At 40.1% G+C, this 26,783-nt stretch overlaps 2 protein-coding genes and 1 long non-coding RNA gene across 9 annotated transcripts; 1 reads left to right on the top strand and 2 right to left on the bottom strand.

Moving 5' to 3' along the window:
- Positions 1-64: 64 nt before the first annotated feature.
- On the bottom strand, positions 65-16,188 carry LOC134189540 (uncharacterized). The gene is made up of 18 exons (XM_062657841.1): positions 16,119-16,188; positions 15,628-15,763; positions 13,097-14,202; positions 12,951-13,028; positions 12,519-12,608; positions 12,054-12,455; positions 10,296-10,490; positions 7,484-7,651; positions 6,773-6,900; positions 1,728-2,008; positions 1,496-1,676; positions 1,324-1,432; positions 1,049-1,267; positions 930-983; positions 771-875; positions 573-712; positions 449-515; positions 65-384 (listed from the first exon to the last, which is right to left on the bottom strand). The coding sequence occupies exons 2-18, from the start codon at positions 15,758-15,760 to the stop codon at positions 328-330; spliced, it is 3,513 nt and encodes a 1,170-aa protein (XP_062513825.1). The 5' UTR covers positions 15,761-15,763; positions 16,119-16,188; the 3' UTR covers positions 65-327.
- Positions 16,189-16,402: 214 nt separating this feature from the next.
- On the top strand, positions 16,403-24,241 carry LOC134189635 (FHF complex subunit HOOK-interacting protein 1A-like). Of its 3 annotated transcripts, none has more exons than XM_062657976.1 (5): positions 16,403-17,148; positions 17,852-18,013; positions 22,852-23,042; positions 23,103-23,192; positions 23,246-24,241. In XM_062657976.1, the coding sequence occupies exons 1-5, from the start codon at positions 16,468-16,470 to the stop codon at positions 24,168-24,170; spliced, it is 2,049 nt and encodes a 682-aa protein (XP_062513960.1). In that variant the 5' UTR covers positions 16,403-16,467; the 3' UTR covers positions 24,171-24,241. The 3 variants fall into 3 exon arrangements, with proteins under 3 accessions (XP_062513960.1, XP_062513961.1, XP_062513959.1); XM_062657977.1 differs by having other exon boundaries at positions 22,852-23,192; positions 23,246-23,735; positions 23,817-24,241; XM_062657975.1 differs by having other exon boundaries at positions 22,852-23,192.
- A 570-nt stretch (positions 24,242-24,811) lies between these two features.
- Positions 24,812-26,777, bottom strand: LOC134189824 (uncharacterized). Of its 5 annotated transcripts, XR_009971549.1 has the most exons (7): positions 26,488-26,777; positions 25,730-25,828; positions 25,594-25,674; positions 25,362-25,525; positions 25,159-25,294; positions 24,986-25,080; positions 24,812-24,929 (listed from the first exon to the last, which is right to left on the bottom strand). It is a non-coding gene; the product is annotated as an uncharacterized LOC134189824 (long non-coding RNA). The 5 variants fall into 5 exon arrangements; XR_009971547.1 differs by having other exon boundaries at positions 25,159-25,525; XR_009971550.1 differs by having other exon boundaries at positions 25,159-25,525; positions 25,594-25,650.
- Between the last annotated feature and the right edge of the window lie 6 nt (positions 26,778-26,783).

The raw sequence follows: 26,783 nt of genomic DNA, 5'->3' as shown, positions 1-26,783 counted from the left end.
CCGCAATGACGTCACCAGCGGCGTACCCTTATTAACAAGTCACGTGATATGACACTTACATGAACAAAGAAGAGAGGACCCACATATGGTTTAGTATTGTACGTTATATGTTTATGTTATCATAACTAAATAGACAGTACATCTGCACAACCATTAAAAACATGAAGTTTAAGAATCTGACACTGTTAGATGCACAACTAAAACACTCCACAGATGATTGGAGGACTGCTGTCGCCTCACAAGTGTGACAGTTCTGTGAAGAACTACAAGCAACCATAAGAAAACAATGTCCAATAATCAAACAGCTTAATCATTAAGTTTGTCTTGTTAGGCTTGCTTGATGCGACTCTGAATTGCCTGACATACAGCATCAACATCACATTTCTAAATTAGGAAATAGTAATATTATTATGTACATTATTGAAACACAAACAAGTATAGAGCTGACCCCCATTTTTGTAAAAACATGACAGACATGAATTTTGTCTTTATTTGTGATAAATCCAAACACATCCCTAGCACATAGAGAGAACCGTGGATACGTCTGCTGAATACATTGATTCTTGACTCACTCATGCCGGTCACTGTACATGATGGAGAGAAGGGGAAAAAGTCTTTTTGAGAAACTTCGTCTCTGGCTGTCAATCAATGTGACATGACTTGCTGACACAGCACATTCACAAGCAATAACGAACCGACTGTTCTTTAACCGCTTAAGTAAGACATAAAACATTGGTTGCTTTCACACAACTGAGTAAGACGATTCTTACCCTCATTGCACCATCAAGGCCTTCTTTAAAATCTAGATCACGTGATCGCATATTTTCTGAGCCCATGTAGTGTACATAGGAAGAAACAGAGGGTAAGCTCTCTTGCTACAACAAACAACAATTACATAAATATATGATTGTAATTAGATACAGCCATACACTTTTCTTGGTTGAACGACGAGGGTCAAGCTTTGTAAACAAAGATCGAAGAGTCTACAACATCACACAGTTTAACACACATAGCAAGGCCGAAAACCACAGCTCTATGTCAATCTCACTCCTCTCATTGTCTTTCCTTCCTGAAGTCCACTTGTACCATCAGTTGACAAATCAGCAGCATCTGAAGATGAAGGAGCAAGTGATGCTGACACTGCAGCCCCAGCACCTGCGGAGATGGCTGATGTTTTGTGAAAGTTTGAGACAGGCAGTGCAGGATTTTTGTCCACAGATGGTTGCTGTAGACCTTGCCGAGACTCAACAACACTGTTATACCGAGTCTACGTAGACACCATGTAGAATACAACACAAATGTCATGAAATGATAAAGAATTACATGGCATGCCTCTTTAATGGCACGTGTCAGACCTCCACTAGACTCTTCACTTGCAAATGCATGACACCAGTGGATTTCACGACTAGGACTAGTGATATACCCACAATAGCTAGAGACATGAGAAACATAACAGTCATTTGCATGGCATAACTCACTGAAAGTAGGTGTTTACTGTTTGTCTTTTGCAAGTGATAAAAATGAGATAAGAGAAACTCTATGCTCTTGTATGACTTGCTGAGTTTTTTGGTCTATAAGTTTGACACTGCTGGACATCACCTCAATAATAACCTCCTGCCAGGTTCGAGGATTGCAAGCCCTCAATTTCTCAATTGCATTGTGCACTACCTCCACACCTGCAATACAAAGTATGACGTTGTTTCTCTTGCTAGACAAGCCTCACTAACCCGTTCCTTTTGGTACATCTGTCTTGCCCAAGTAAGTGGCTGCAAATGACTTCTTCTCTTGCTCAGTTGAGACACCAATATCACCCAGCCGTGCTAAGCGTCTTCCAACATGACCTGCTTCTTCAAGTTGCTCTTGACGCTTCCGTTCTTCTCTCTCTTTCATTGCCTTGTTACAAACTCGTTCTAATGCCATAGCAACTACATTGCCAGGAACGTCACATTGAAAGACATGGCAGCGATGACGCCGAGTCACCTTGTCCCGAGCAACAAATGCAAAGTGCCTGAATACAAATTAGTTAATTAAAAGACTTGCTACACTATAAACTAGACAAGCATAACAAACAAAGACAGGCACATGCGTAAACAAACATAAAACTGATCTAAACAAGGCAAAACCAAACTGAGAAAGAAGCTGTCTCATTGAACTGCAGATTGACATGCACAAGCATCAGCAGAATCAGTGCACTGATTGCATAAAATAAGATCCAAATCCTTCAAAGCTTTCCCACAGCCGAAAACGTAAATGTGGTAGTTACTTGACCTTGGAATTTATTACAAATTTGCATATTGCTAATACAAAATGTCAGACCATATGATTTATTTGTGGTCTAATCCTGCTCTTCTTCTTTTTATCACTACGTCCTGCTGACAAAGTTCCTGACAGCAGTGGTACAGTTAATTGTCCTACATCCAGACAACTGAGAAATGCCACATTCATTTGAATAAACTACCCAAACTAATATGAGCAAGTGGGATTGCAAAAATATGGCCATCTTTGTCTGAAATCCTGTTTACAACGACTAGATTTTACATTCACGATACTGAACTTCCAAAATTTGAAAATCTGAATAGTTATAGAAGTTTGGTTGTTATGTTTGCATTGTTACCACATAACAAGCCTTGATGAGTCAATATATACATGAGTGTAGATAGTTAATGCAGCTGTGAGTGAGGACAAGTTAAGAAGATGATTTAATAAGTTCTTGGATGTATAGCAGTAACAGCAACACAGAACACTAGCAACCATGTTTGTTTACCAACATTTACTCCTCATATATTTTCTTCTTCATAAACTGTGCTGTTATTGTGCTGCTTGTTGCCATACTCAATGGTGTCACTAAAAATTACATATATATAGGCATCAACTTTTTGCCTAATTAACCAGTGGTAGTTGTTAATTGTTAATGATAGAGCCTGTCAACATTTGTCTCATATTTGATATTTAATGAGAAGAAAAGCATTGCTGGTTTTTTTAGGGAAAAACAAGCGAAAGTCTATCACTGATCCCGAGTTTCATCTGAACAGAGAAAACCTTGCTTACATGAACATCTGGGCATCTCACTGAAAACAAATTTGCATGACGGCAATACAATATAAAGAAAAGTAAAAAGTACTATGGAGCAGTTACCCCAATTGTTGCTAGATTGGGAAAAATCTGTTCGAAAGACAATGTGTGGATGAAAGTCACCGATACTCAGCTGTTTCCTATTTGAGCTATGGATGTCATCTATGGAATAAACAGAACTCAAGCCTAATGACAACAGTCAATACTGCCTTTAGAAAAGACATTTAGAAAAGTCTTGGTATGAAGTCCAAAGACTGCATCTCAGTAAGATTTGAGGCCACGTCTCAAGAGGCTTGTTCCAGGATCAAACATTTGCAAATTTTGTGTATGTGGGGGGGGGGGAGAGGCAGAAATTGTTGCTAGAAACTCTCTAACACGTGGATTGGGCTAGCTGCTAAACAGGAACTGTAGGGCTGACGATATTTATGCACAGCTAGGCAATTTGTTAGCGTTATCTTATAAGGAACTGCAGCAAGCGCTACGTACACTTCAATAGATAGCTAATATCTCTATTTCTAAATCTGTATACGGTAGTCTTTGCTTTCAGTTACTTTCTTGTCTACAATTATTGTTCCTTTCTTTGCACTCTTTTGGGCACGCTGTACCTTGACTGATGTGATATGAACATATGTCGTGCTCAACCAGATCAGTCTGGTTCGTAAGGTCTATCGTAAGCACCGAAAGCAAACCCTGCCTCAGAGGTGCTTAAACCATCATAGCTGTCTAGACAGAAGACATGACTACGCAGAATCTGACTAGATTCAAGAATTTATTATTGTCGTGCTCAACCAGATCAGTCTGATTTGTAAAGTCTCTCGTAAAGCACCGGAGGCCTGCCTCAGAGGTGCTTAGGCCATCATGGCTGCTAGACAGAAGACTGGATCCAAGAAGCACTGTTTTCTGTAACTGCTGCAGGTTGTAATAACCTGGAATAATGTCCAGTCACGTGCAATATCTGCATGCACTGTGCTCAACACTTCCAACGCCACTGAAACAACCAGTGTCTGACACTGCCACATGCAGCTTACCTCCACCCACAAGTCACTGTATTTCGTCACTTCTCAGCCTGTTTCCTGGTGATGTTGCCATCAGCAGGACAGTTGATATCAATAAGAAGACAAGTGTTTGTCTGAAACAGATGTCAGGACAATTGGCACCGATCTTCCTAGCAGCAGAGATGGCTATATCCCACATCATAGTGATGTTGTCCATCTCCACAAGCCTATCAGGATGATGTCGATACCATCTGCTCTCCATTGGAACCCCAACAAGACAACAAATGTCCCAGTGGATAATGGAGGCTAGCTGATTGTGTTGATCAGTGTAGTCCATCGGTGCCAAGACACTACAGCCTGCCACAATGTGGTCGAATGTCTCCAGGCCTGCACTGCACAAGCAGCAAGTGGGACTGACATCTCTATGCAGAACGTTGTGCTATTAATACCGAGTCCAAAGAGCTTGGCCTTGAGCAGCAACAACCAGTCCCTCCACTGCAGCAGGAGATTTAATGACTTCAGCCATCCGTAAGTCTCTTTCATGTCCACGGATAATTTCTCAGTGAGATGGCGATACTGAGCGTGCATAGGTTTTCTGCTCCTGGACTGTACACAATGAGAACTGCTGCACATGCGGAAATGTTTGCATCTGTCTGAGGAGCTTGCTCAAAGACACCACCACACAGAATAGTCCCATTTTCATGTGGCTTCCTAGCATCACACTCCTGTACCATTTGCATGAAAGGATCAGAGCTGCTACAAAGGTAATAGTCCAGCCCCACAATACAAGACTGCTACGTCAATTTGATCTGTTGTAAACCCCAACTGCCCCGGTGCACGGAGTGTACACCTGGTCAACTTCTCCCATAGGACGGTAGACACTGTGCACAGAGACAAGTTTCCTGGTCCGTCGATCAACCTGCTGCAGGTCTGTGATCCTCCAATGAATGACACCAAACCGTAAGTGAGAACCAGTATCGCAAACCCGTTGATGGCCAGAATTTTGTTCCGACCATACAACTCAGTCCGGAAAACCATCTTCACCTTATGAAAGTACTCACAATGGCGTGTCTCCCACATAGTGTTGTGCTGGATACCGTTACTCTTGTCCACACCCAAATACTTCTAGACTTGACCCGGTTCCAGATAGTTGATAGTGTCCGTTTTTCCTACCATTATTCCAGAATTGTGTCCAGAGAGCTTGCCATTGACAAAGTGCACAACAGCACACTTGTCCAGACTTTGCAAACTTCATCTGAATGTCACCAGAAAAGGTACAAACCGTGTGCAACAACTCTTTTCAGCTGATTAGGATTTCAGCCATACAGTTTCAAATCATTCGTGTAAAGCAGATGACTGACAAGTTGATATTTGGCAGTCTCACCATGCCCAATGCTCATCCAATACCAGTAATCACTTCTGCGTAACTCCATGACGAGAGGATGAAGAGCCATACCAAAGAGAAGAGGAGATAGTGAATCACCTTGGAAAATATCTCGTCTGATCCATATGAGCCTTGTCTTGATGATACACCGTTCCCATAGGAAAGCACCATCATGTCTTCCAATTCTTCATCACACGTGACAAAAACCTGCACAAGACTGGACTAATCTTATGCAGCTGAAGATATTGAAGTAACCAACTGTGTGGCATGCTGTCATAGGCTTTTGGTAGTTCACCCAAGCCATGATCAAGCTCCTGTGCCTGGTCTTACAGTCTCCGGTAAGCAGTTTGTTAATCAACAGCTGATCTTTTGCACCAAAAGAACCCTGCTGACAAATCTTCTGCTCTAATGCCATGAGGTTTCTCCGAACCAAATACCCTGCAATCCTCTGTCTGACGACTCGACTGAGGTGAGGGTCTTATAGAAGACAGATAAACACGTGATACACTGGTAGTTTTTTGGTCTGGTCAGTCTTGCCATACTTAGGTATAAGGGTAGTGTTCGATGAGATAACCAGTCGAACACAGAGTCTAGTACCCAAAACATGAGGTTGTAGTCAAGTCACCATGAAGACACATGATGTGCTTGACCCAGAAACTGTAAACCTAATTTGGTCCAGGAAACTTCCAGTTCCTTATCTTTTCTTGAGACACAACGTGGCCTCATTGCCTGAAACAGGTGGCCACTGCTGATCAGCTGCCCAGTACGTCTCACCTTTGGTTTGATGCCTCAGCCAGAAGACAGACCAATATGACGCACCTCACTTTCTAGGATATCACTCCAATCCTGCTCAATCTGATGGTGAGAAAGTGTTCTGGATAGTCTGCTTACCCAATTCCCTATTATTACAAAGCAGTATGGGTTTGTCCCTACTTAACATCATAAGCATACTGTCCCACAGATGAGTATCAGCAAAAATTCCGAACTAAAATCAATTAATTCTTAGGTCAACGCTCATAGTGTGTCAATATAGTCAATCCATCGTTTAAATCAGCAAAAATTCCGAACTAAAATCAATTAATTCTTAGGTCAACGCTCATAGTGTGTCAATATAGTCAATCCATCGTTTAAATTGATACGGTGCTATGAGTCTCAGTAGATAAAACTGAAGTCCTAGACTGGGTATTGATTAAGTAATATTTTAGTTGTTATGGTTGATATTGCATTACAAAGTCATTGTTCAGGTGGTCTTGCAGGTGCAATGTAGAAACAATACAAAACACGAATCATAAACCACAACATAAATTTAAAGATGACTAACTGTCCACAGTCTCTTCCTGCCCCAAACAGCCGAATGCCTGCAATACTCTGAGTCATAAGAACTTTCTTATCATCTGTGTCAATAAGTTTCAGCATAACACCATGAAGCTGAAGATACAATGCTTTCTCCTAAGTCAACAAAAACAGTCAAATTCAATAAACAATGTGACATACCATGCCAGCATTTCATAATCATCTAATGTATTAAATACAACCTACTGTGCAAGAACAGAGTAGACAGTTGGAGATTGGCAATAATGTGATCATCATGTGTTCACAGATCACCAAACATTTCCAACTGATTTCACTTACAGCAATCAAATCATCACACAAACAACCAAGTCATATGAACAGACAAAACGTTTGCAATTTGATGTCATCTACATTTGCCAGTAGTCGATGATTTCACATCTTTTCCTTGATCAACTGAAGTGACAAATTCCAACTAAACACTACCATCATGCAAATGATGCAGCTGATGTTCCTACGCTCTAATAGTACAGCATTTAGCAACAAAACTATAGCTCACATAATCAACATCAGTTGCCAACAGAAATATAGCAAAGCCACTCCCATAAAACACTAATTTTCACTTGAAGACAACTAGACTACAAACAAAAGTAGTGTAAGATGTAAGATGAGGAAACAACTAATTTCAAATGTCATAAACTATCATCGCCACTACTTAAAACCAACATATCTCTGGCCTCACCTTTTCCCACATATGTCCTGTTATTACAGGATTCCCATCTTTGTCAACTGCCTTGCCTTGCACGATATAATAAATAGAGTCACTTACAGCTGAGCTTCCCTTTCCACCTAATAACTGACTTTCCTCCAACTGAACCCACCCAACACTCACAGCAGTGAATGTCTGAATCTACACTCAAACAACTTCATTCAACGAAGCAAAGTGCACTGTTATTAAAAATGTGGCTCTGTGTTATGAACGTGCAATTGTGACTGTGTGTGTGTGTGTGTGTGTGTGTGTGTGTGTGTGTGTGTGTGTGTGTGTGTGTGTGTGTGTGTGTGTGTGTGTGTGTGTGTGTGTGTGTGTGTGTCAGCATTGAATGTGACAAGTCCAGTAACCTTGGATACTGGTGTCTCTCCTTATTTGGGTCCTGGCAATCCACTCAATGATGATGAAGAAATTATAGAGGCCATTAGAAAGTTGAAGAATGGTAAGGCAACTGGTCAGGATGGAATAGCAGCAGAGTTTCTCAAAGCTGGACCATCTGAACTTTTTGACTGACTAAATTAAGATTATACAATTGATCTGGAAGACTGGTAAAGTTCCTCAAGAATGGAAATATTAGGTTCTGATTCAATTATTAACAAAGAATGACTGTATGTGATAACTATCGTGAGATATCATTTACTCAGTATTCCTGGGAAAGTCCTTGCCAATGTTTTGTTAGGACGGCTATGACCAGTGATAGAACCTTCTCTTTTGGAAGAGTAATGCGGTTTCGACCTCAAAGGGGAACAATTGACCAGATATGGGTACTACAACAAGTCATTGAGAAGGCTGTAGAGCACAGATCAACTTACATATTTGTTTTGTTGAGCTCTCAGAAGCATTTGACTCTTTACCAAGACACACTCATACTAACATTTGCAAAGATTCTGGTATAGAAGATGAAGTGGTTAGATTGATTGTTTGACCTGCACGATGGTACAGGTTGTGTTGTACGAAATAGAAAAGAAACCTCATCAAGGTTTGAAGTAACCACAGGTGTCCGTCAAGGGTGTGTGTTGTCTCCAATCTTGTTCAATTTGTTTATGGACAGACTTATGCGTGAGACTCTGGACAATGTTAAAGATGGCATTGAAATTGCTTACAGAACAGACGGTGGCCTATTCATGAACTACTGAGTAAAACCTGAAAGTACACATGAGATCACAGCTTCCATTTACGCTGACAATTTGGCTCTAATAGGTACGTCAAATAGTGAGTTAACAACAAATGGTGAATGCTTTCCATGATGCTTGTATGAAATGGGGTGTGAGGATCAACACTAAAAAACAAAATCTTGAGCATTGGTGTTGAAGAAGCAAACACCTTGATAGCTGGTTCTGTTCTGGAGAATGTTTCTGAATTTTGCTATCTGGACAGCATTGTGACTAAGTCTAGGGATTGTCACACAGAGGTTGTCAAACGTATTCAGAAAGCAAGCAGATCATTTTTGGAAATGTAGAGTTTTCACCAACCGAGGATTAGCAAGAACACAAAACTGCAAGTCTTTAGATCACTAGTGATGCCAGTTTTATTATATGGTTGTGAGACTTCGGCAATTACTCAAGTAGATATTTGAAGACTGACCACTTTTCATATGCATTGTATTAGATCTATATTGGGTGTAACAATTAAGACTGAACAAGATAAGAAATACCATCAACTTGAAGTCTGCCAAGGAAGAACCAATTAAATGTCAAATTCAACATCAAAGATTACAGTGGCTTGGTCACTTAGAATGGATAAATGTCTCTCATCCACAAAAGCTGTTGCTGAGAAGCAAATTACATAATGTAAAACGCCCCCAGCATGGTCCAAAAAACAGTTGGATTGATACCATACAATGAGACTGAATATTGACCTGTTACAAGCCACTGACCGCACTTCCTAGCAGAAACTTCTGCAATGCCGAAGCCCATAGTGGGTATTGGTGGAATTCCAGGTTCCAGGTGTGTGGTGTGTGTGTGTGTGTGTGTGTGTGTGTGTGTGTGTGTGTGTGTGTGTGTGTGTGTGTGTGCATGTGACCAAGAAGAGGTGGCATGATAGAATAACATCTGATCTACAAGCCACTGGAACTGGGGATAATTGGTACAGTCTAGCATAGATAGATCTCAGTGGCACACATTCTGCAATAAAGGAATTAGAAGTCAACATAAGAGGACCAATGATTGTGTGGCCAACAACAGAAGCAGTGACCATCTTTGCCTTTGTGGTAGACTTTTTCGTCGAAAGGGCGACCTCACCAGACACAGCTGATTCTGTAACAGTTAATGAAACGCTCTAGTCGGTTGTCCAGTGCTCTATGCTCAAGGACACCACGACCATCACTTTTACGATGAGCGGGTTCAAGGTTCAAGGTTTTTCAAGGTGTGTGTGTGTGTGTGCACCTGTGCGTGCACGTGTGCATGCGTGCGTGCATTTGTGTGTATGCATGTGTGTGTGAGTGTGTGTGTGTGTGTGTGTGTGTGTGTGTGTGTGTGTGTGTGTGTGTGTGTGTGTGTATGTGTGTTTTGTGTGTGTGTGTGTGTGTGTGTGTGTGTGTGTGTGTGTGCACGTGTGCATGAGTGTGTGCATTGTGTGTGTGTGTGTGTGTGTGTATGTGTGTTTGTGTGTGTGTGTGTGTGTGTGTGTGTGTGTGTGTGTGTGTGCACGTGTGCATGAGTGTGTGCATTTGTGTGCATTTGTGCGTGCGCATGCATGTGGGTGTGTGTGTGTGCGTGCATGCTCGTGCGTGTGCATGCCTGTGTATGTGTGTGCATGTGCGTGTGCATGTGCGTGTGTGACTTACTCCATCCACTGACTCTTCTGTCATATTCAAGCGTCTTCTCATGTTTGGCGATGATCCTCCTATATTTAGAGAAGAGAATCTCATGTCAGCTGACTTCAGTTCTTTCATTCGACTCGTTAGACCAACATCAGCATCAACATTAGTAGCGGATGACTGAACAGCTCCCACCAAAAAATTTGCTGCATCTGTCTTTACCTACAATCACAACACAACATTGATAACTTTGCAGTGTTGAATTGACACTCAGTACAGTATCTCTGTTCAGTACTAGAATTTAAAATATTAAAGGTATCCAAATAAGGCAGTTACTAGTTTGATTAGTTGCAGCTCATTTCAGAAATAACATTTGTTCAAATTAGTAGATTTCCATGTATCTGACTTTTCCAAGTACAGTCACAAATTAATTAAGCTATCAGAAATGCAACAGCTCATACTGTTTAACATGATACTCAGTAACTGGTAACACTAAATTCTTGCAGCATTCAAGGGCAGGAAAAATAAAAAGCAAATTTCCAAGCAAATAAATTAACAAAATCTAAATGTGATAACCAAAACTGTTTCATCTTTACTGTTTATAAAAGAACAATTGCCATTCAATTGCAGATCTTTGCATACTGATAACTAGCACTAATCCAGTTGTTCTGTCTGTCTTTGCCACACTATTATTTCTGATATTAACTACAGACTAAGAATGTAATGTGTAGGTATTTAGGAAACATGGTAGCTCATCTCATACTCAACAATAATATTTTTACTAATTTGAGACCTCAACGATTGTACCTAGCTATTCTTCACATGCAGTACGGCAAGTTGGCTCCATTCACATTTCAGATATGAAAATGTAAACAGTGTCTAATTTGTCTACTTGTCAATAATTAGTATAAAGATCTCTGCAGCAGCCACTAAGCTTAGTAGCCAAGCACTACCAAACAATAGAGCACTAACTGGCCAAGTGAAGTCTTAAGCCTGTGGCAGTTCTTAAGCCTGTGGCAGTTCTTAAGCCTGTAGCAGTTCACTCTTTCATACTGAATTATCTACAATCTAAAGACACGAGCAATAAAAATGTCTACATCTAGCATTCAACAATCAACTAATTTCACTATTTAACATTTTTAAGATGAGCCTACTGACTGCTCTACCTGGACTTCTTCGCTGTATCCTCAACAAAAGTAGCAAGCAACATTGTCAAGAATCTTGACATAATCACTCTCTCTCTCTCTCTCTGGTTCCCTAGCAACTATGTCCACAAAAACTCCAGACTGCCGAACAGATATCTTTGATATATATAACATGTTTTAAACTTTCCTACAGCTGGTGATGTACAAATCACTGAGATCATTGATGACCAGCTAACATTTGAAAAACAGATAAGCAAGAACAGATGACAGACAAGCAGCAAAAGAAAAAGGTCATGGATATTGAACAGTACAATAGTTATAAAAAACAAATGTTTCAGTAATGTCCATGTAATCAATCTAGCAGAATGCTGTTTAGGTGCCCGTGACTCGGTTATATGTAGTGTTTTTGGTTAATGAGAATTACAAAGCTTAATGTATTGAAACAAGTTTGAGAATTAATTAAAACGGGTAATGTGTCAAACAAATTTTTAACTGACAAGTGAAAACGTATAACACTTTCTTATCCAACTTCCAAAGGTAGGTATTAATTTTGTTAAATTTTGACTGTGAGACAAATCCCAAGATACATCACAATCTTGTAAAAACTACACCACAGCAAATGACATTTCATTGCTCTTACTGGTACAGGTGGTGGTTTCTCGGCTGTATAAGTTCTGTCTCTCTCCTGTATCGTCTCAACTGTTGGTTTCTCCCACTGTGTTGCTCCAGTTGGTACATGCCAGTAGTACGTTCTCTCACTGTCATTAACAATTTCCCATCCATCTGGCAGTCCATCTTCATTCTTTAAACCACCTTTCTTCTTTTTCTGCTCCACAACCGCATAAACACTGTCAATCTGTTCACTGCTGGCAGTGCTGTTCCATGGAGAGCTATTAGATGTAGGATTAGGTGATTGTGTTGCTCTAAATGCAGCTTCTATTGGTGTGTCATCCCAAGCCAACTCGTCAACATCCTCCAATTTGTCATGCTTTACACTATAGTTTTCCATGCTTTTCAAACTTGTTCTCTCCCCATCTCCGTCCTTCCATAAAAGCCAGCCACGTCATGTCAAAGTGTTAAAAGCATAAAATAAAATGAAATTAACCTGATCATCATTTGCTGATTCAGTAAACCGCTCATGATCTGATAGAACTTCATAAAGATTATCTCCAGTTCCTGCTGCAATTTCAACATCCTAAATATCAATTCACATCCAAACAAAAAGTCTTCAGAAAATATTATGTACAGATTGACTAGTTGTCTGTTCAAATAAGATTACCGGTAAAGTATGTTATTTATGACATCCAGTCATAGCAAGCAACAAACGCAAGTAATAAAGTTCAATATAATTGCCATACTCACATGCTAAAAACAGCTGCTATCTCACAAGCTAATAATGCTCTAAATTATAGTCAGGGACATAGATAAATTGACAAAGTAAGCCCATCACAGATTCACGATATAACGTGTTGCAGTTATAGTATCGCACACATAAATATAAATTTCTATGCTATCTTATCTACGTGTATATTCAAACCTGTATCTGTCTCTTCTTGGAATTCACTGCTTCATCATCAGAGAAATCTTTGTACTTAGATGGTTTAGTATTTACGAACTGTTCGTATATACCAACAGCTTAGTTACACTTGCAGAACCTATTGTATAAATCTGCACCAGTCAAACCTGATTAGGAGGCAGTTGTTCCATGGTTGCTTGCAAAGGCTGATCCAATTCTTCATAGTTGTGATACTTTAGCCTCTCTTCTTTCATTCGTCTCAGTTTCTCCTTCTCGTCCAAACCTCTTATCTCTTTACTCTCCAAATGACTATATTCAGCAACTTTAGAGTTGACCATCGGCAAAGGTTGCACTGAGGAGGTACTCAACAGTTGATCATAAAGAGCTTTTCCTTCTTTAGCTGACTCATCATCCCGCACACCTCCTTCCAGCTTGTTGTATAACTTCTGAGCAGCCGACTTCACTTGGCTGTTGTGTGGCTCAGCATAATTGCGCTCATCTGTAGCTGGCATTTGGCTATCTGGTGGCTGTGAATAGATAGGGTCCAAATCATCAGGACTAGTTGACATCTTGCTTTCACTCTTTGTACGACGCTGTGGCTTTTTGGGTGGTACCCTTTTTTGTCTATCATCAATTGAATCAATGGACTTGCCCGATTTTGCCCGATAAGGCTTTGGAAGCTGTGGCCTAGGTTTGGTAGTCGGTGGAATTCTATAGACATGATCTCTAGTCTCTGATTGTACAACACCTTGCTTAGGTGGAACCACTGGAACATCATAATTTGATTCCAATGGAGTGGACTTAACACGACGAAGAGCTTGATGACTAGAAGTAGCAACTTCAGGCGGAGAGCATGATCTCACCACTCTTGGAATATCATAATCAATAGATTTCGAATGAGGACTTGCTTTTGGCTTGATATGAACACTTTCTACTTCCATTGAAGTGTTGCATGCTTGCATTTTGTCAATGACTTTTATGTCATTATCTTTATTGACATCTCCTCTTTCAGTCTTGCCTGAAGATTGACTCGACCTGCCAGACATTCTGGGTAATCGTGCAGGAACTGGCTGTCTGATTAAGCCACCTCCATCCACATTCACATATACCGATTTCATACCTGTTTTTCTGTCTGTTTCTAAGACATGCTGAAGAGTACGCACATCTTCAATAGGAGGTTCTGCATACAAGTCCTCTTCAATGAGAACCTTGTTGTCTGACAGTGTTACATTACTGTAATTGTGCTGTTCATGATGATGGTAAGGGTTGCCAGCTAAAACAAGCTAAACTATAGTTTAAACACAAAGCCTTGGCTTGCTATGAATGAGTTGCAAACTAATAGGATTATTGAAATCTGCCTACTGCACAAATATGCTGTGGACAACAATTATGGGTTTATGTTTACCATGAGCCAGTGGGATTAGTACTATTGCTTGAATTATCAAAATACAGAACATCAATACATTACACCGAGTTCACACAAAACAGTCAAACCGGGATAGCTCAGGCTGTCCTGAGTCAACTAAAAAAGTCAAGCCAAACCAAGCCACACCAAGCTGTCCATGTGCCACCACCAAGCGAGCTGACTAAGCTGACCTAGTTAAATGAGGACATCTAACACGCAAACACATGGCATTCTTCTGCTAGCAGCAGTAATGCATTAAAGTGGAAAGAAGTGTCTGTTCTGCACTTTCTAGCACAAAATAATGACAGCAGTAAAATTCTTTAGATGCCACATTGCCAAGTTCGACACAGTTTACGTTGTTTGCACTTCTTTTCCACACCACACCTCTCTCTTGCAATTGCAGTCAAAATGCAAAAGTTCAGTGCAAACAACATAAGAGCATCAAGCCAGTTCGGGTCAGCCGAAAAGTGTGAATCAGATTTCTATGTAAACACAGTATTCATTTAAGAGCCTCCAAAACCCAGAATGCATTTTGTAACTTCTTCTATGTCAAAAGGGTGGGTGCAGTTCAAGAGCAGGTTCCAGTAAAATGACTTGAAAAAGCATTGTGCAGTTCAGATGTTGGTGTGGTTATTGCTGCAAGATGCATAATGTCTTTGAGATGTTAGATGAGTGGAGTGCACAGCGTTGTGTTGACAAAAGTAAAGGACCCTCATAAAAACAATTGATATTCTGGTTGCCCACTTGTCATTTCTCCTGACTTGGCTGCCAGTTCAAGAGAATGTCTTTAGAGAACCTAGTCAACATGTCCACTACCCCAATGATTTCCAACATTCCTATTGCTACTGTCTATGCAGCGATTCTTCTCTTTTGCCAAAATTCAGAAGAGCAGAAGAGGTCACAAGACCTCTTCTGAGAAGAAGTTTGAAACAGCGTACCTCTTTAGCCTCTTCTAAGAAGAACAAAACTTCGTTCCCACATTTTGCGTTTGTACATACAGGATATAGCAAGACTTATCTTTTTTCTTATTTCTCTTATTTGTATATCTTTTTTTACACCAGTGTGTGACATAGCAATAACAATAAAGTACACGTAGAAGTATACTACTACCTTGCAATAAATAGATATCCTCAGGTAAAAATAATTAAATCAAATAGTATGTAAATGCATGTCCACAAATGACCTTAGGATTCCAAATGCTTAATACCCAATCTATCATAATAAATTATCAATGGTTCACTATTAACAATGTTCTACTGTAATGGCGAATACTAGATTTCATGCTTAACTGACTGGGGTACTCCCACTGTGATGTGTCAGTAGCTGAATGCCAGTAGTAAGTTCCTTCATCAGAGTGCAGTCGTTGCCATCCTGGAGGCACAGGTCGATTGATGTCACTACGAATCTCAGTCACCGGTTCCCCCATGAACTGCAACACAAACCCATAATCAACTTGTCATAAAGTCACTCCTGCACTACAATACAACTAAATTCAGTAATGGTTGTGATACAGTACTACATGGAACCGACTGCAATTCATAATTGAATATCTGCAATTATTCATGCATAATTACAAGAATTGTGGCCAATCTATACTCAGTATAGCTTGCGTAGAGAAAACGGCAGTGAGGCATGTGCAATTTGATGACATTGAATCCGATAAATGAGCCACTATTGGGCAGTAAAAGGCCGCCAGGGATACCGACTGTACCGGGGACCTACTTCATTCCAATTTCTTTCTCTACACACAGTTTTTCTCACAGACAAATTCAATCGACACTCACCAATGACCAAACACCGCCGTACGACGATCAAGCTTCCTCCTTCCAACTTTCCAACGTAGGCGTGTCAACGAAGTCCTCGCGCTTCATACAACCTCGCGCATCTTTGATTTTTGGAAGAAGAGAGATGGTAATAAAACTGAGCACATGTAGCAATGCAGTAATCCTACTTAAAACAATCTATAAAGATTTGTATTGTAAATGTACGTACTAAATTCTACCACGCATGCGCGCTTACTAACTTGTTCGCTTGTTCGAACAAATGGAATTTATGGAGGGTTCGGGTTTCGCCGTCTTTGAAGGTTTATCGGAAGAGCTGCCTCTACGTGCTGGGTCGCATTCATTCTATCAGATGGACGACCGTAGTTCTGAGGAATGTTTGGATACTTTGACGTCTCTGTGGCAGGAAACGCAACAGTTTCTACAAGAGCTCAGTGAATGTTTTGATAGAGATGTTCCAGCTCGCCTACTCAAAGATTTGAACTCTTCTCTAAGTGCAATGTTGCCGTTGATTATATGTGAGGAAGGAGGCGCGGCTCCAGGTCCTTGTTTGCAGTATGTCTTGAAAGAGAACATGTTGGAGACTCTGTACAAAGCTAGTGTTAGATCTGCTTCTGAAGAAATCAAGCGGATGCTGTTAAGACTGTATCAGTTATGGTTGGGAAAGTCAAGCCAATGTTTGCTAATACACGACCAAATCGTTCGGCCTCTCAAACGATTGCTGCACTCGTGTGCTAGACAGCACCAGGAAAAGGGGACTGGACATACAGTGGACTTGGCTCTTGTTAACTTGCTTTTGGAGTTGTGTGAGGTTGTGAACAGAGACCATTCACTTGTTGACTTGTTCTTTTTGGATACTTCTCCTGACATTGGACATAGCAAGTTCACCCTTTTCTCTTTTTTGTTGCCATATATTCACGATGAAGACCCACTGGGGACGAGTGCACGAGATGGCATTATGATTCTTTTAGGAATTTCAACTTCACATCCACGATTGCTGCGATATGTGACAGAAAACTCAAATTTCTGCACGGTTAGTTGTTGGCAGGTTGTGCTAATATCTGTTTTGCTTTGTCTCTACCATCCTCTGAAGTTGAGTCAAAGAGAGTCTTATGCATGTCAATAGCTGAGGACAGTTCTAACTAGAAATGGTCCTGCATAGTTGGTGTGAAATGTATACATTCTGTTCTCTGTTCACTATTGTTTAGAATAGAACAGAACAAACATTCTAACTGTGTAGAGTTTAAGTGTGTGGGACAGTCACTAAGTATCTAACATATTTACAGCATGCAGAAGGTATTAGTTGTTCATTATTCAGAATTGACACTGTTATTCTCTGTAGATCAACACTGATATGTTTATTTAGTAGTATAGGTAGTTATGTGTGTGTTTGTTTGTATGTACTTGCACCAGATTTCTGTGTGCACCAACAACAATAACAATAACAATAAGCTGTGGCCAACTGGCTCTGACTGTCTGTATACTGTTATCAATACAGCCATACAAACCTACTTTATAATAACTGTAGCTCTGACAAAGTCTCGGTAAATTGACCTAGTGTTAGTTAACTGAGAGCATTATCTAAATATTGTTAGGGTGTTGCCCTCTCTTACCTAGCTTTATGCAAGAGAGCACTAATGCATTGTCGGTCAGTCCTAATACTTGTCACTTTCATATCATCTAAGTGCTCAGTAAGCGTTTGCTAATCATATATCTTTGCTTTCTGATTTGCACAGGTTTTGGTTGGTGGCATGGCGGGTTTGTATTCTGCTCTACCAACTGGTCTTCCACAGGTGATAGGGGATGACTGGCATCACTTGGACAGAAATTTATGGACTCAAATTCCACAAGTTGTAAATTTTGTCAACTCTCTGAGTTTTGTCAATTCAGTTGTGCAGGTGAGCAATTTATATATCTGTAGCACAATGTTCATCAGTTCTACAAATGTCGTATTCATATGTCAATAGAAAAAAAACCTAGGGAAGTTTGTAGAACTTTAAGCTACTTATTAAAGTGATAGTAAATATAAGTACTTTCTTTAGAGGAAAACTGTGCAAGTTTTGTTCTTAGCCATCTAAAATAAAATGAAATGAATGGTATATAATATATAATAATCAAAACGTATCATCATGTGTTCCTATACTTATTGTGTGTAGCATGAGCACCGCTTGGTAGGCAGATTTTGTAATCTAGTTAAGCCCTGTTCACACTAGACCAGAATGGATCATGATTGAATCGGGATCCTGCTGATAGCGATCCAATCGGGCTAGTGAGTGTCACCACTGCACTTTGAAAACTATACCTCCGCCTCATTTTTATACGTGACTAATGACTGATGTGTATGTGTGGGTTCTTTGCTTGTGGAAAATGTTGATACAGTGACGTAAGGTGAGCGAGAACAAAGACGAGTGAGAAGGGTTAGATGTTTCAACTACACTCATAGCGTACGTGGAGGTAACGCTCACTATTTCTAATTGAATTCAACTGATTGTGGTTCGAAACCACCTCCCGATGTGGACTGGATTTATTGCAATCCATTTGTGATCCAGTTGCCAGTGTGGACAGGGCTTTAGTTTGAACAAGAGCCACCATAGTTGTACTAAGCCACTGTGGTTGTACTGAGCTAGAAGATTGTATCAATGCAGGGCATCCAGTAGTACCATGTCACCATATCCACTGGTAGGAAGCTTTGCTTGACCTATATTATCTGCTAGCTATATCTCTTTCTGTGAGCAGTTCCGGCTCAAGTACCTCTTCTCACATGCGATCAGGCGAACAGCACATGGAAGTCGCACAGTGAACACGGAGGAAAGCTTGGCTCGCAAGGCTAGGATATAGGGAAAGCAAGATGTGATGCTTGACTCAGAAGTATGGTGTCAGCAAAGCAAAAGAAACTTACAGCAATGGACAAATTGGAGAAATCGCATTATCAAACGCTAAGACAAATCCAAGAAGGGGACACAAAGAGTGACAAGAAATAAATTTCTAACTCTTCAGAAATGTTTCAAGGCCTTAGACACAGAAGGACGGAAAGGACAACAAACAAGAACAATAACAGCTTGGATTGAAAGTGGAGAAATTTCAACACAATGTTTTAACAAATTTGAGACAGTACAAGGAAGACAGACTAACTCATAAATATTAAAACAGAAACTGGTGAGATAGCACACCAAGGAACAGATTTAGTACCAAAAGCAAGCTACTATGAAATGCTATTTGCAGCATCGCCGACAAATAGCAAACGAGAGTATACAACAGTATATGGCAAACATTGAAGCGGCAGTTCCAGAAAAGAATGATTACCATTTTGAAGAGCCGATAAACATGGAAGAGGTCACAGAGGCGATGAAACAACTTAAACCAAGTAAAGCTTCCAGAACAGATGGTCTTTGTGTAGAGTTCTATAAATGCCTATGGAATATTTCGGGCGAGGATATCTTTTTAACGAAGCGTACTTGAAAGGACAAATTTTGTACACACAATCAATAGGACACATCAACTTAATATACAAGAAAGTTCTACAAAACTGGAGACCAATGACATTGCTCAAGATGGATTATAAAGTCTTGTCAAAGTTGTTGGCAAACAGATTAAGAGAGTAATGGGAATAGTGATTGACGACACGCAAACCTGCTCCATTTCTCAGAGAACCATTTGTGCCAACTGCCTGGTGATGCAAGACCTCATCACATATTGTAAACACAGAACAATATTTTTCTTGAAGTAGTCTGACTAGACCAAGAGAAGGCATTTAATAGAGTGGATCATGGGTATTTACAAACTGTACTCGAAGCCTTTCATTTTGGTCCCAATTTCCATCATTGAATAAAACCACGGTAAATGAAATATGACGCCATATTTAGGAAATGGGTGGCAAACATGAAGAGTATCTTAGGGACAAGAGGCATATGCCAAGGGTACCCTTTTCCCCCGATGCTGTGTGTAGTATGTTTAGAACCATTACTGCAAACAACACTACCGAACAAAAGAGTTAAGAGAGCTCTCATGCTTGAACCGAGCAACAAATCTTTCAAAGTGTCTGCATACGCAGTTGATGTTAGGGGTCGTTCAAAATATCCACAATTTCACGAGTGTACAAAGCGCACTCTTTTCTGAAGCCTCTCTTCCCAAAAGCTTCACCATGGTTTTATCTATTAGAGCGTTGACGTGATCTTCAATGCAGAAGCCTTCAATGCTTCTGTATTGATACAGTTCTTCCTCCATTCCAGTTGATCCGCTCAAATGATGTCAGCTCGAGGTTTCCGGTCATTCAATTGGACAAATACGAAAACAGCGAGAAAGTTGTGATAGAGACAGCTAGGCTCTTTAGAGACGGCTGATAACATTGTTATTCTAGAACAAAATTGGAACAGGCTGCTGCGGTCGAACATGTTTGCAATTCTCGTACATACTAGCATGGGAACAATGCATGATGAAATTGGAAAACAGAAGAATTGGCACAAGCCATTTGCTACCAATCAACATTTATAAAGCATACAGAGGCCATGACCCTCTCCTCCTAACGTGAGCTTTTTACGCTCATGAAATTGTCGATAATTTGAATGACCCCTTACTGTCTACATTACCACAAATGACAGTTTAGAGCACTAAATGAAGAGTTAGAGAAGGTTGAAGTAGCTCGAAACTCAATAGGAATAAACCAAACGGGTTATGGATTTTGGATGGAGAAACAGACAAGATTCACCACTTGACATCAAAGGACAACGAATCAGTGAAGATACTCACTATGGAGTTTATGGAGTGCTATCTCGCAATGGTTCACACAAATTGGAATTTTACAGCTTGACAAAGTACAAGCTACGTACGTACCTTGAGCAGGTTTTCACAAAGGCAACTCTTATGTAGAGCAGTAGTTGTAAAACAATTTGCACTAGCCCAGATGTGGTATCTCACCAAGATATTGACAATGCTGACAGTCACAGAAGACAGTTTGGAGAAGTGATTTGGAAGTATTTGTAGAGAAATTTAGCACCTCTGGCAAAACAATCACTCTGTGTCAATATGATCAACTCAGAAGGATTGTCATTTCATCATGAAAATGACAGCCATTTGATGTAGTTGCTTCAAAAAATACTGGATCCACAAAGTTCATCAATGATAAAATGTTATGTGATATCTTGCTTATTAAAGGCTTTGGAATATACAGAATGGAGCTATGTGTTTTCAGTATGCAAAATTGGGAACCGTTTATCAGAGTGCTAGTGTAACTACCAGAAATATATAGACAAATATACACTGGTAGAAAAACGCTGAAGGAGAAAGGAACTTCCAACAGCCAATGACATGAAGAATGTTTGAGCAAACTGCTGTGGGGAAATCCCTTGCTTCCCACTAAGGAAATGCCAGGAAACGGCCTGTATTGTGTGTCCATGGCACAGGCTGGATGTGTGTGTGTGTGTGTGTGTGTGTGTGTGTGTGTGTGAGAGAGAGAGAGAGAGAGAGATTGTTCGCTTGCCAACCGAATCCTAGGACCTTGATGTTTCAGTTAGATCGCATCATCTATCAAATTATCCCTACATAATGGCAGAAGTTACCATCGGCACGGGCATTGCACTCAAGTCCAGATCAGCACATATACCAAAAAAATGTGTTTGATGAATGATTCATAAGAACCACGCCACTTTTCAAGACATAACAACACATCAACTATATCTATGCTTAGTACAAAATGGTATAGAAAGACCAACGAGTGAACTTACTCACTGATGTACATTGGGAAAAGCTTTACCATCTCCAAGTGAGCAGTAGCAAATGGAATCACGAATGGATAACAGTAAAGGAAGTATCACCAAACTTAATTAATAACAGCATGGGACAGAGACATACTCTGGAAAATCTTCCACGGAGTATTACTGACAAAATAAAGATTGACATGGTGGAAACTAGCATGAGAGAATGTATGTCCTGCGAGCAAAGAACAAACAGACACGCTGAACTGTGTTTGGGGATTGCACCACATTGAATTGAACTGACGAGTGTCTCAAAACAACACACTAAGAAGAATTTGGCTGGTAGCCCCACACCTGGAGGCGCTATCTTTCATGCAGCGAGAGGTGCCAAAAGAGAGGAGAGAAATCTAAAACAAACAAGACACATGCATGCCAGAGTGGCAAAGAAGCTGGTCAAGATCTGAGTGTCACAGAAGACAGAGTACAGGTTTTTGAGTATTTCATTCAACATGAGACACAGCAACTCACTGAGAAATATGAGGAAGTAGGAGACACTTCGAGAGGTTTTGAATGTTTATCAGCTGATGGAAGGAGGCTTAGAATAGCAATAGCAGAGTTCTGTTGTTTAGTGTTATTTTCATTTTTATGTCAGAAGTTTACATATACCCATACAATGAAGTGCTAGTTGTATGTGCATTTAGATCCATATGTTTCTCACATCAAGATGACAAGGCTGACAGTTAAGAGTTGGTCTGCTTTTCTGTTGAAGTTTTAATATATAAAGTATGTTGCAAATATGTATTACAGTAATCTAATTTACTTAATGGGAGGAGATACCTTCCATAAGAGAAAAAATGTATGTTTGTAAGTATGTATGCCTGTTTGTCATCATTGCTCTCAGTGAACATGCCATTGTTGTCATGCATATGTATGTATGTCTGCTTGGAGATTCATCTCTTTGCCGCTGTGTCTGTTTGTTTTTGTGGCATGAGATGCATTTACGTAGTTTCATAGTTCTGGCTGCTCATAACCAACTTACCTTTCAGGTGTCAATTCCAGGTGTGACACAGACAGTGTTGTCTCTGATGCATGACCTGTTTCTGGTTCAAGTGATGGCTCCTGCCTTTCATCAACCAAATACTTATGGTCGAATTTCAGTCACTGCATATTTCTCTTTATTTATTGAGCAAATAACAGAGCCACTGCTATTGAGAGAATTCGTACAATTTATCACAAAGTCAGTATATAATGGTAAGGTCGTCATGGACACTATAATCAAGCAGTTGAAATATGACAGCAACAAGCAGCTGTGTGCTGTATCTCTTTCCCTTTTTCAAACCTTAATTGATCTTCACTGTGAAGAGGTTATGTTGCAACTAGTATTCAAGTATGGCATGTGAAAATATGTTTATATTTTTATCTAATTTACAATTTGTTTAGCTATTTGTTGCCTTGTGATCATATAGTCCCAAGTGAACGACATTGTGTTGGAGAGGTGGATACAAGTAAGAAGGCTGCTGAGAAGTTTCTTTCTCTTATCCCGGATTGCTGCGTTCGAGCTGAGCAACTCTACAATCAGTCAGAAGAGAAAGTGTTCACTCCTGCAAGCAGTCCACCAGAAAGTCTTCGGTCTTCACCTGTTCCGACTCTGCATGGCTCACCACGTGTTGAAAGATGTAATCTACCAACAAACACATCATTGTTAGAGTCAGTGAATATGTCTGTTGTTCCCACATTCAATCCAGTAGAGGTGAGTTATTACAAGTATGTGGTTGATGCCCGTGCAAAGTTGAGAAGGTGTGCTTCTGGATGCTTTTCTTGGTCTCATGTGTATGACAAGCCTCTGGATCACAGAAGGGACCATACGGTCATGGAAACAACAGATGGTTTTCCACGCACTGCACTCTTTCTGTGTACAGTTATTGATAAAGTGAGCGACATGCTGTCTCATCCACATCACGTCAATCTTCTTCTTACTGGTCTTATTACTCAGTTGTCTCTCTTTCCTCAGCCACTGCTTACTTCATTTCTGCTCAGTCCAAATCTCAAGGTGAAACCTCGTGTTCCAAATTTGATCCAAGTCTTGACAGAAATCAAAGCTCAAATTGATGAGTTGAGTGAAATCACTGATGGACTGGATGTAAAGATTGCAAGAGCAAGGAAGACACTTATTTTTCGAGAACTCAATAATGATAGTTTGCATGTGAAAGTTCCCCAGAGTCAATCCATAAATGGTGAGAGAGAGTGGTCAAGGCCACGAAAGAAAATCACCACATCCAGGCTGTTTGCTATTGTTGTGTATCATGAATTCTTGAAAGAATTAGCTGCTATAGCTGAAGAACAAGCATCTGGATTTAGTTTCTAATGCAAATGTCAATGTCAAAGTGTTAATTATTTATTAATATATATGAATAGAGAAACAGTTGCTGTGTATATTCAAAATGCTTGTCTCTCTCTTGGCGTATGTGACATCAACAGAAATTTCTACTACATCTTCTATATATATATATATGGGCCATGGATTCTAGTATATATATATAAAGGAAAGTGGTGCCATGGGTGCAGCCAAAGCATTTGAATTTTTGTTTTGTACTTTTTTGAATGCATATTAGCCCGCACGCTCGTAAATCGACGTAAATAGCACGTAAATCGAATTTACGATCATCGTATTGAAATTGTAAAGTACGCCAATCCTACTCGTAAATAGACGTATTTATTCGTAAATGGCCACTTTACGTTCCTGTACCTAATTATGGTTATTTACGTAGCAATTACGGGTCATTTACGATTGTTTTACGTAGGGTTTACGACTTGATTTACTCTAACTTACGTCAATTTACGTTGTGAAAACAGTTTATATACTGGGCATTTACGTAAAATTTACGTCTAATTACGGCCTAATTACTTTTCAATTACGGTCATACACGTAGCAGTTACGTAGCATTTACGACTGAGTTTCGTATATATGCATGCAGTAACGCGAGAGTGCAAATTGCCACACCGATATGCAAAAATTTCCTTTATTATCAAAATAATAATGTTAATTACAAAATGCTATAATACAAATTACAAAATCACAAGTTAAATATTCGACAGTTTTCTTGATTCCATATAATTTTTCCTGCTGAATGAAGACATCAATGATAATGTCATGAACGTACACATGTAGATAATGCTAACACATTTAGTGCCCTTGATGGCAGTTGCCTTCTTCTGATTCCAGGTAGAATCGTCTTCCCATCGTTAATTTTGAATTATTTCAATCAAAAAAGAACCTGTATCAAAAAAGATGTCTAATTGTAAGTCAGAGTATATATATATATATATATATATATATAGCTATTTTAGAATACCTGTCGTTTAACTGGAAGTCCCAGCGCCATGGGGCAGCCCATTGTCATGATTGTTCAAAAGCATGCACCTGTTGCTTGAAAGTGGGTACGCTACCCGCAGCTGTCGCTAGCCCTGCAGCTTGGAAATCTATTTCACCTGTTACCACAAATTGAATTTAAATATTGTGATAATGAATTACAATTGTCACGTGCACGACAAATACGTAGTTCCGAGCTTGCAATTGGCGACAGCTGCAGGTTTCCCAAACCTTCATCACCAACTGCCTGTTCATGATCAAGAGGTGGATGTTGTGATGAGTACTGCGTTGGTAACGTGGTGCGACATACGGATCTGGAATTCCTAGGATGACGAGGCCGTCATGAACGTCTAGATGCACACGGGACAAAATTTATCTAAAAAAATGCATACAACAGTGCAAAACGATAAACACTTACGCTGTGTTACATTTATGGTGTTTTATGCGCTGCCGAATGTCTTGCATAATACCAACTCTACAGTAGAATTTGACCACAGGCCTGTCAACATATTTATGCCTACTACATCACCATAAACTTATCATGTCGACATTACTTTTTGAATCAAAGTTTAGCTCCTAGAATCCTTTTTGTACGTCTTCTCTAGAGAAGGTCTTGCGATACTATAGGCAGCTAATCGAATTTCAGCCTATAGCTAGAGAATGCACGATGTAGTCAACTTAAGTTAAATCAATTTTTGTCAATTATACACTACATCATTAGATAGTTAAATTCTTAATTGCCTAGCTGTGTATTGCAACCTTGTATTGCAACCGTGTATTGCAACCGGTCTTTGTTGCCTTTCACCAGTTCTAGCGAACCATTCATTCTTGGCACAAAGCGTCTAGTGACAGCTCAACGCCAATCAACTGCAATTGTACACTGCATACACCCTCCCATGGGCGGAACCTTCATTTCACACAGATTGACAGCTCCGTCAAACCTTTGGTCTCTAGCCTTGTGTAGTACTGTATACGGCTTACACACATTTGCATGTACTGAACGGCGGTATTATTCTTAATTAATTAATAAAGATGATGGAGTCTAATCACACAGTGCACGTGTCATTATGACCTAGCAATGCTGCGTAAATCAATGTATCTAAACAGGACGTAAATAGACGTAAAATACGAAGATACGTAAATCTTTCGTAATTTACGATCTTCCGTAATTTACGTCGCAAAGTGCATGCGCAAAGCTACACTTCAGACGTAAAATACGACCCAGGATCGTAAATTACGAAAGATTTACGTACCTTCGTATTTTACGTCGATTTACGAGTGTGCGGGCCAGTATAGTGAATTGCTTGCAAACCTTTTTTCCTTTCCGCTCCTCCTTTAGCACATGACCTTCTCTATATACTTTTGAAAAGCAACTGGTGCTCTTCTCGGTGGCCATTGCCCTGTACTTTTGCTTTGTGCTGTCGTTTTCTTTTTGAAAATTGTGACGTCACAAAAAGTTTGTTCCCTAGGCCCTCGCAAACCGCTGCACTTCTTCGCTTCTCCGTTAGCATGCGGTCTTTTCTCACTTTGCAATTGCAACTGGTGACGCTTTCGGTAGTCTGTGTCCTAGGCTTTTCTTGTACACACTAGCAGTAAGCAGTAAGTACT

This window comes from Corticium candelabrum, chromosome 14, assembly GCF_963422355.1.
Source record: "Corticium candelabrum chromosome 14, ooCorCand1.1, whole genome shotgun sequence".
NCBI lineage: Eukaryota > Metazoa > Porifera > Homoscleromorpha > Homosclerophorida > Plakinidae > Corticium > Corticium candelabrum.
Note: the sequence above shows the minus strand (reverse complement) of the source record. Positions and strands in the feature narration are given on the sequence as shown.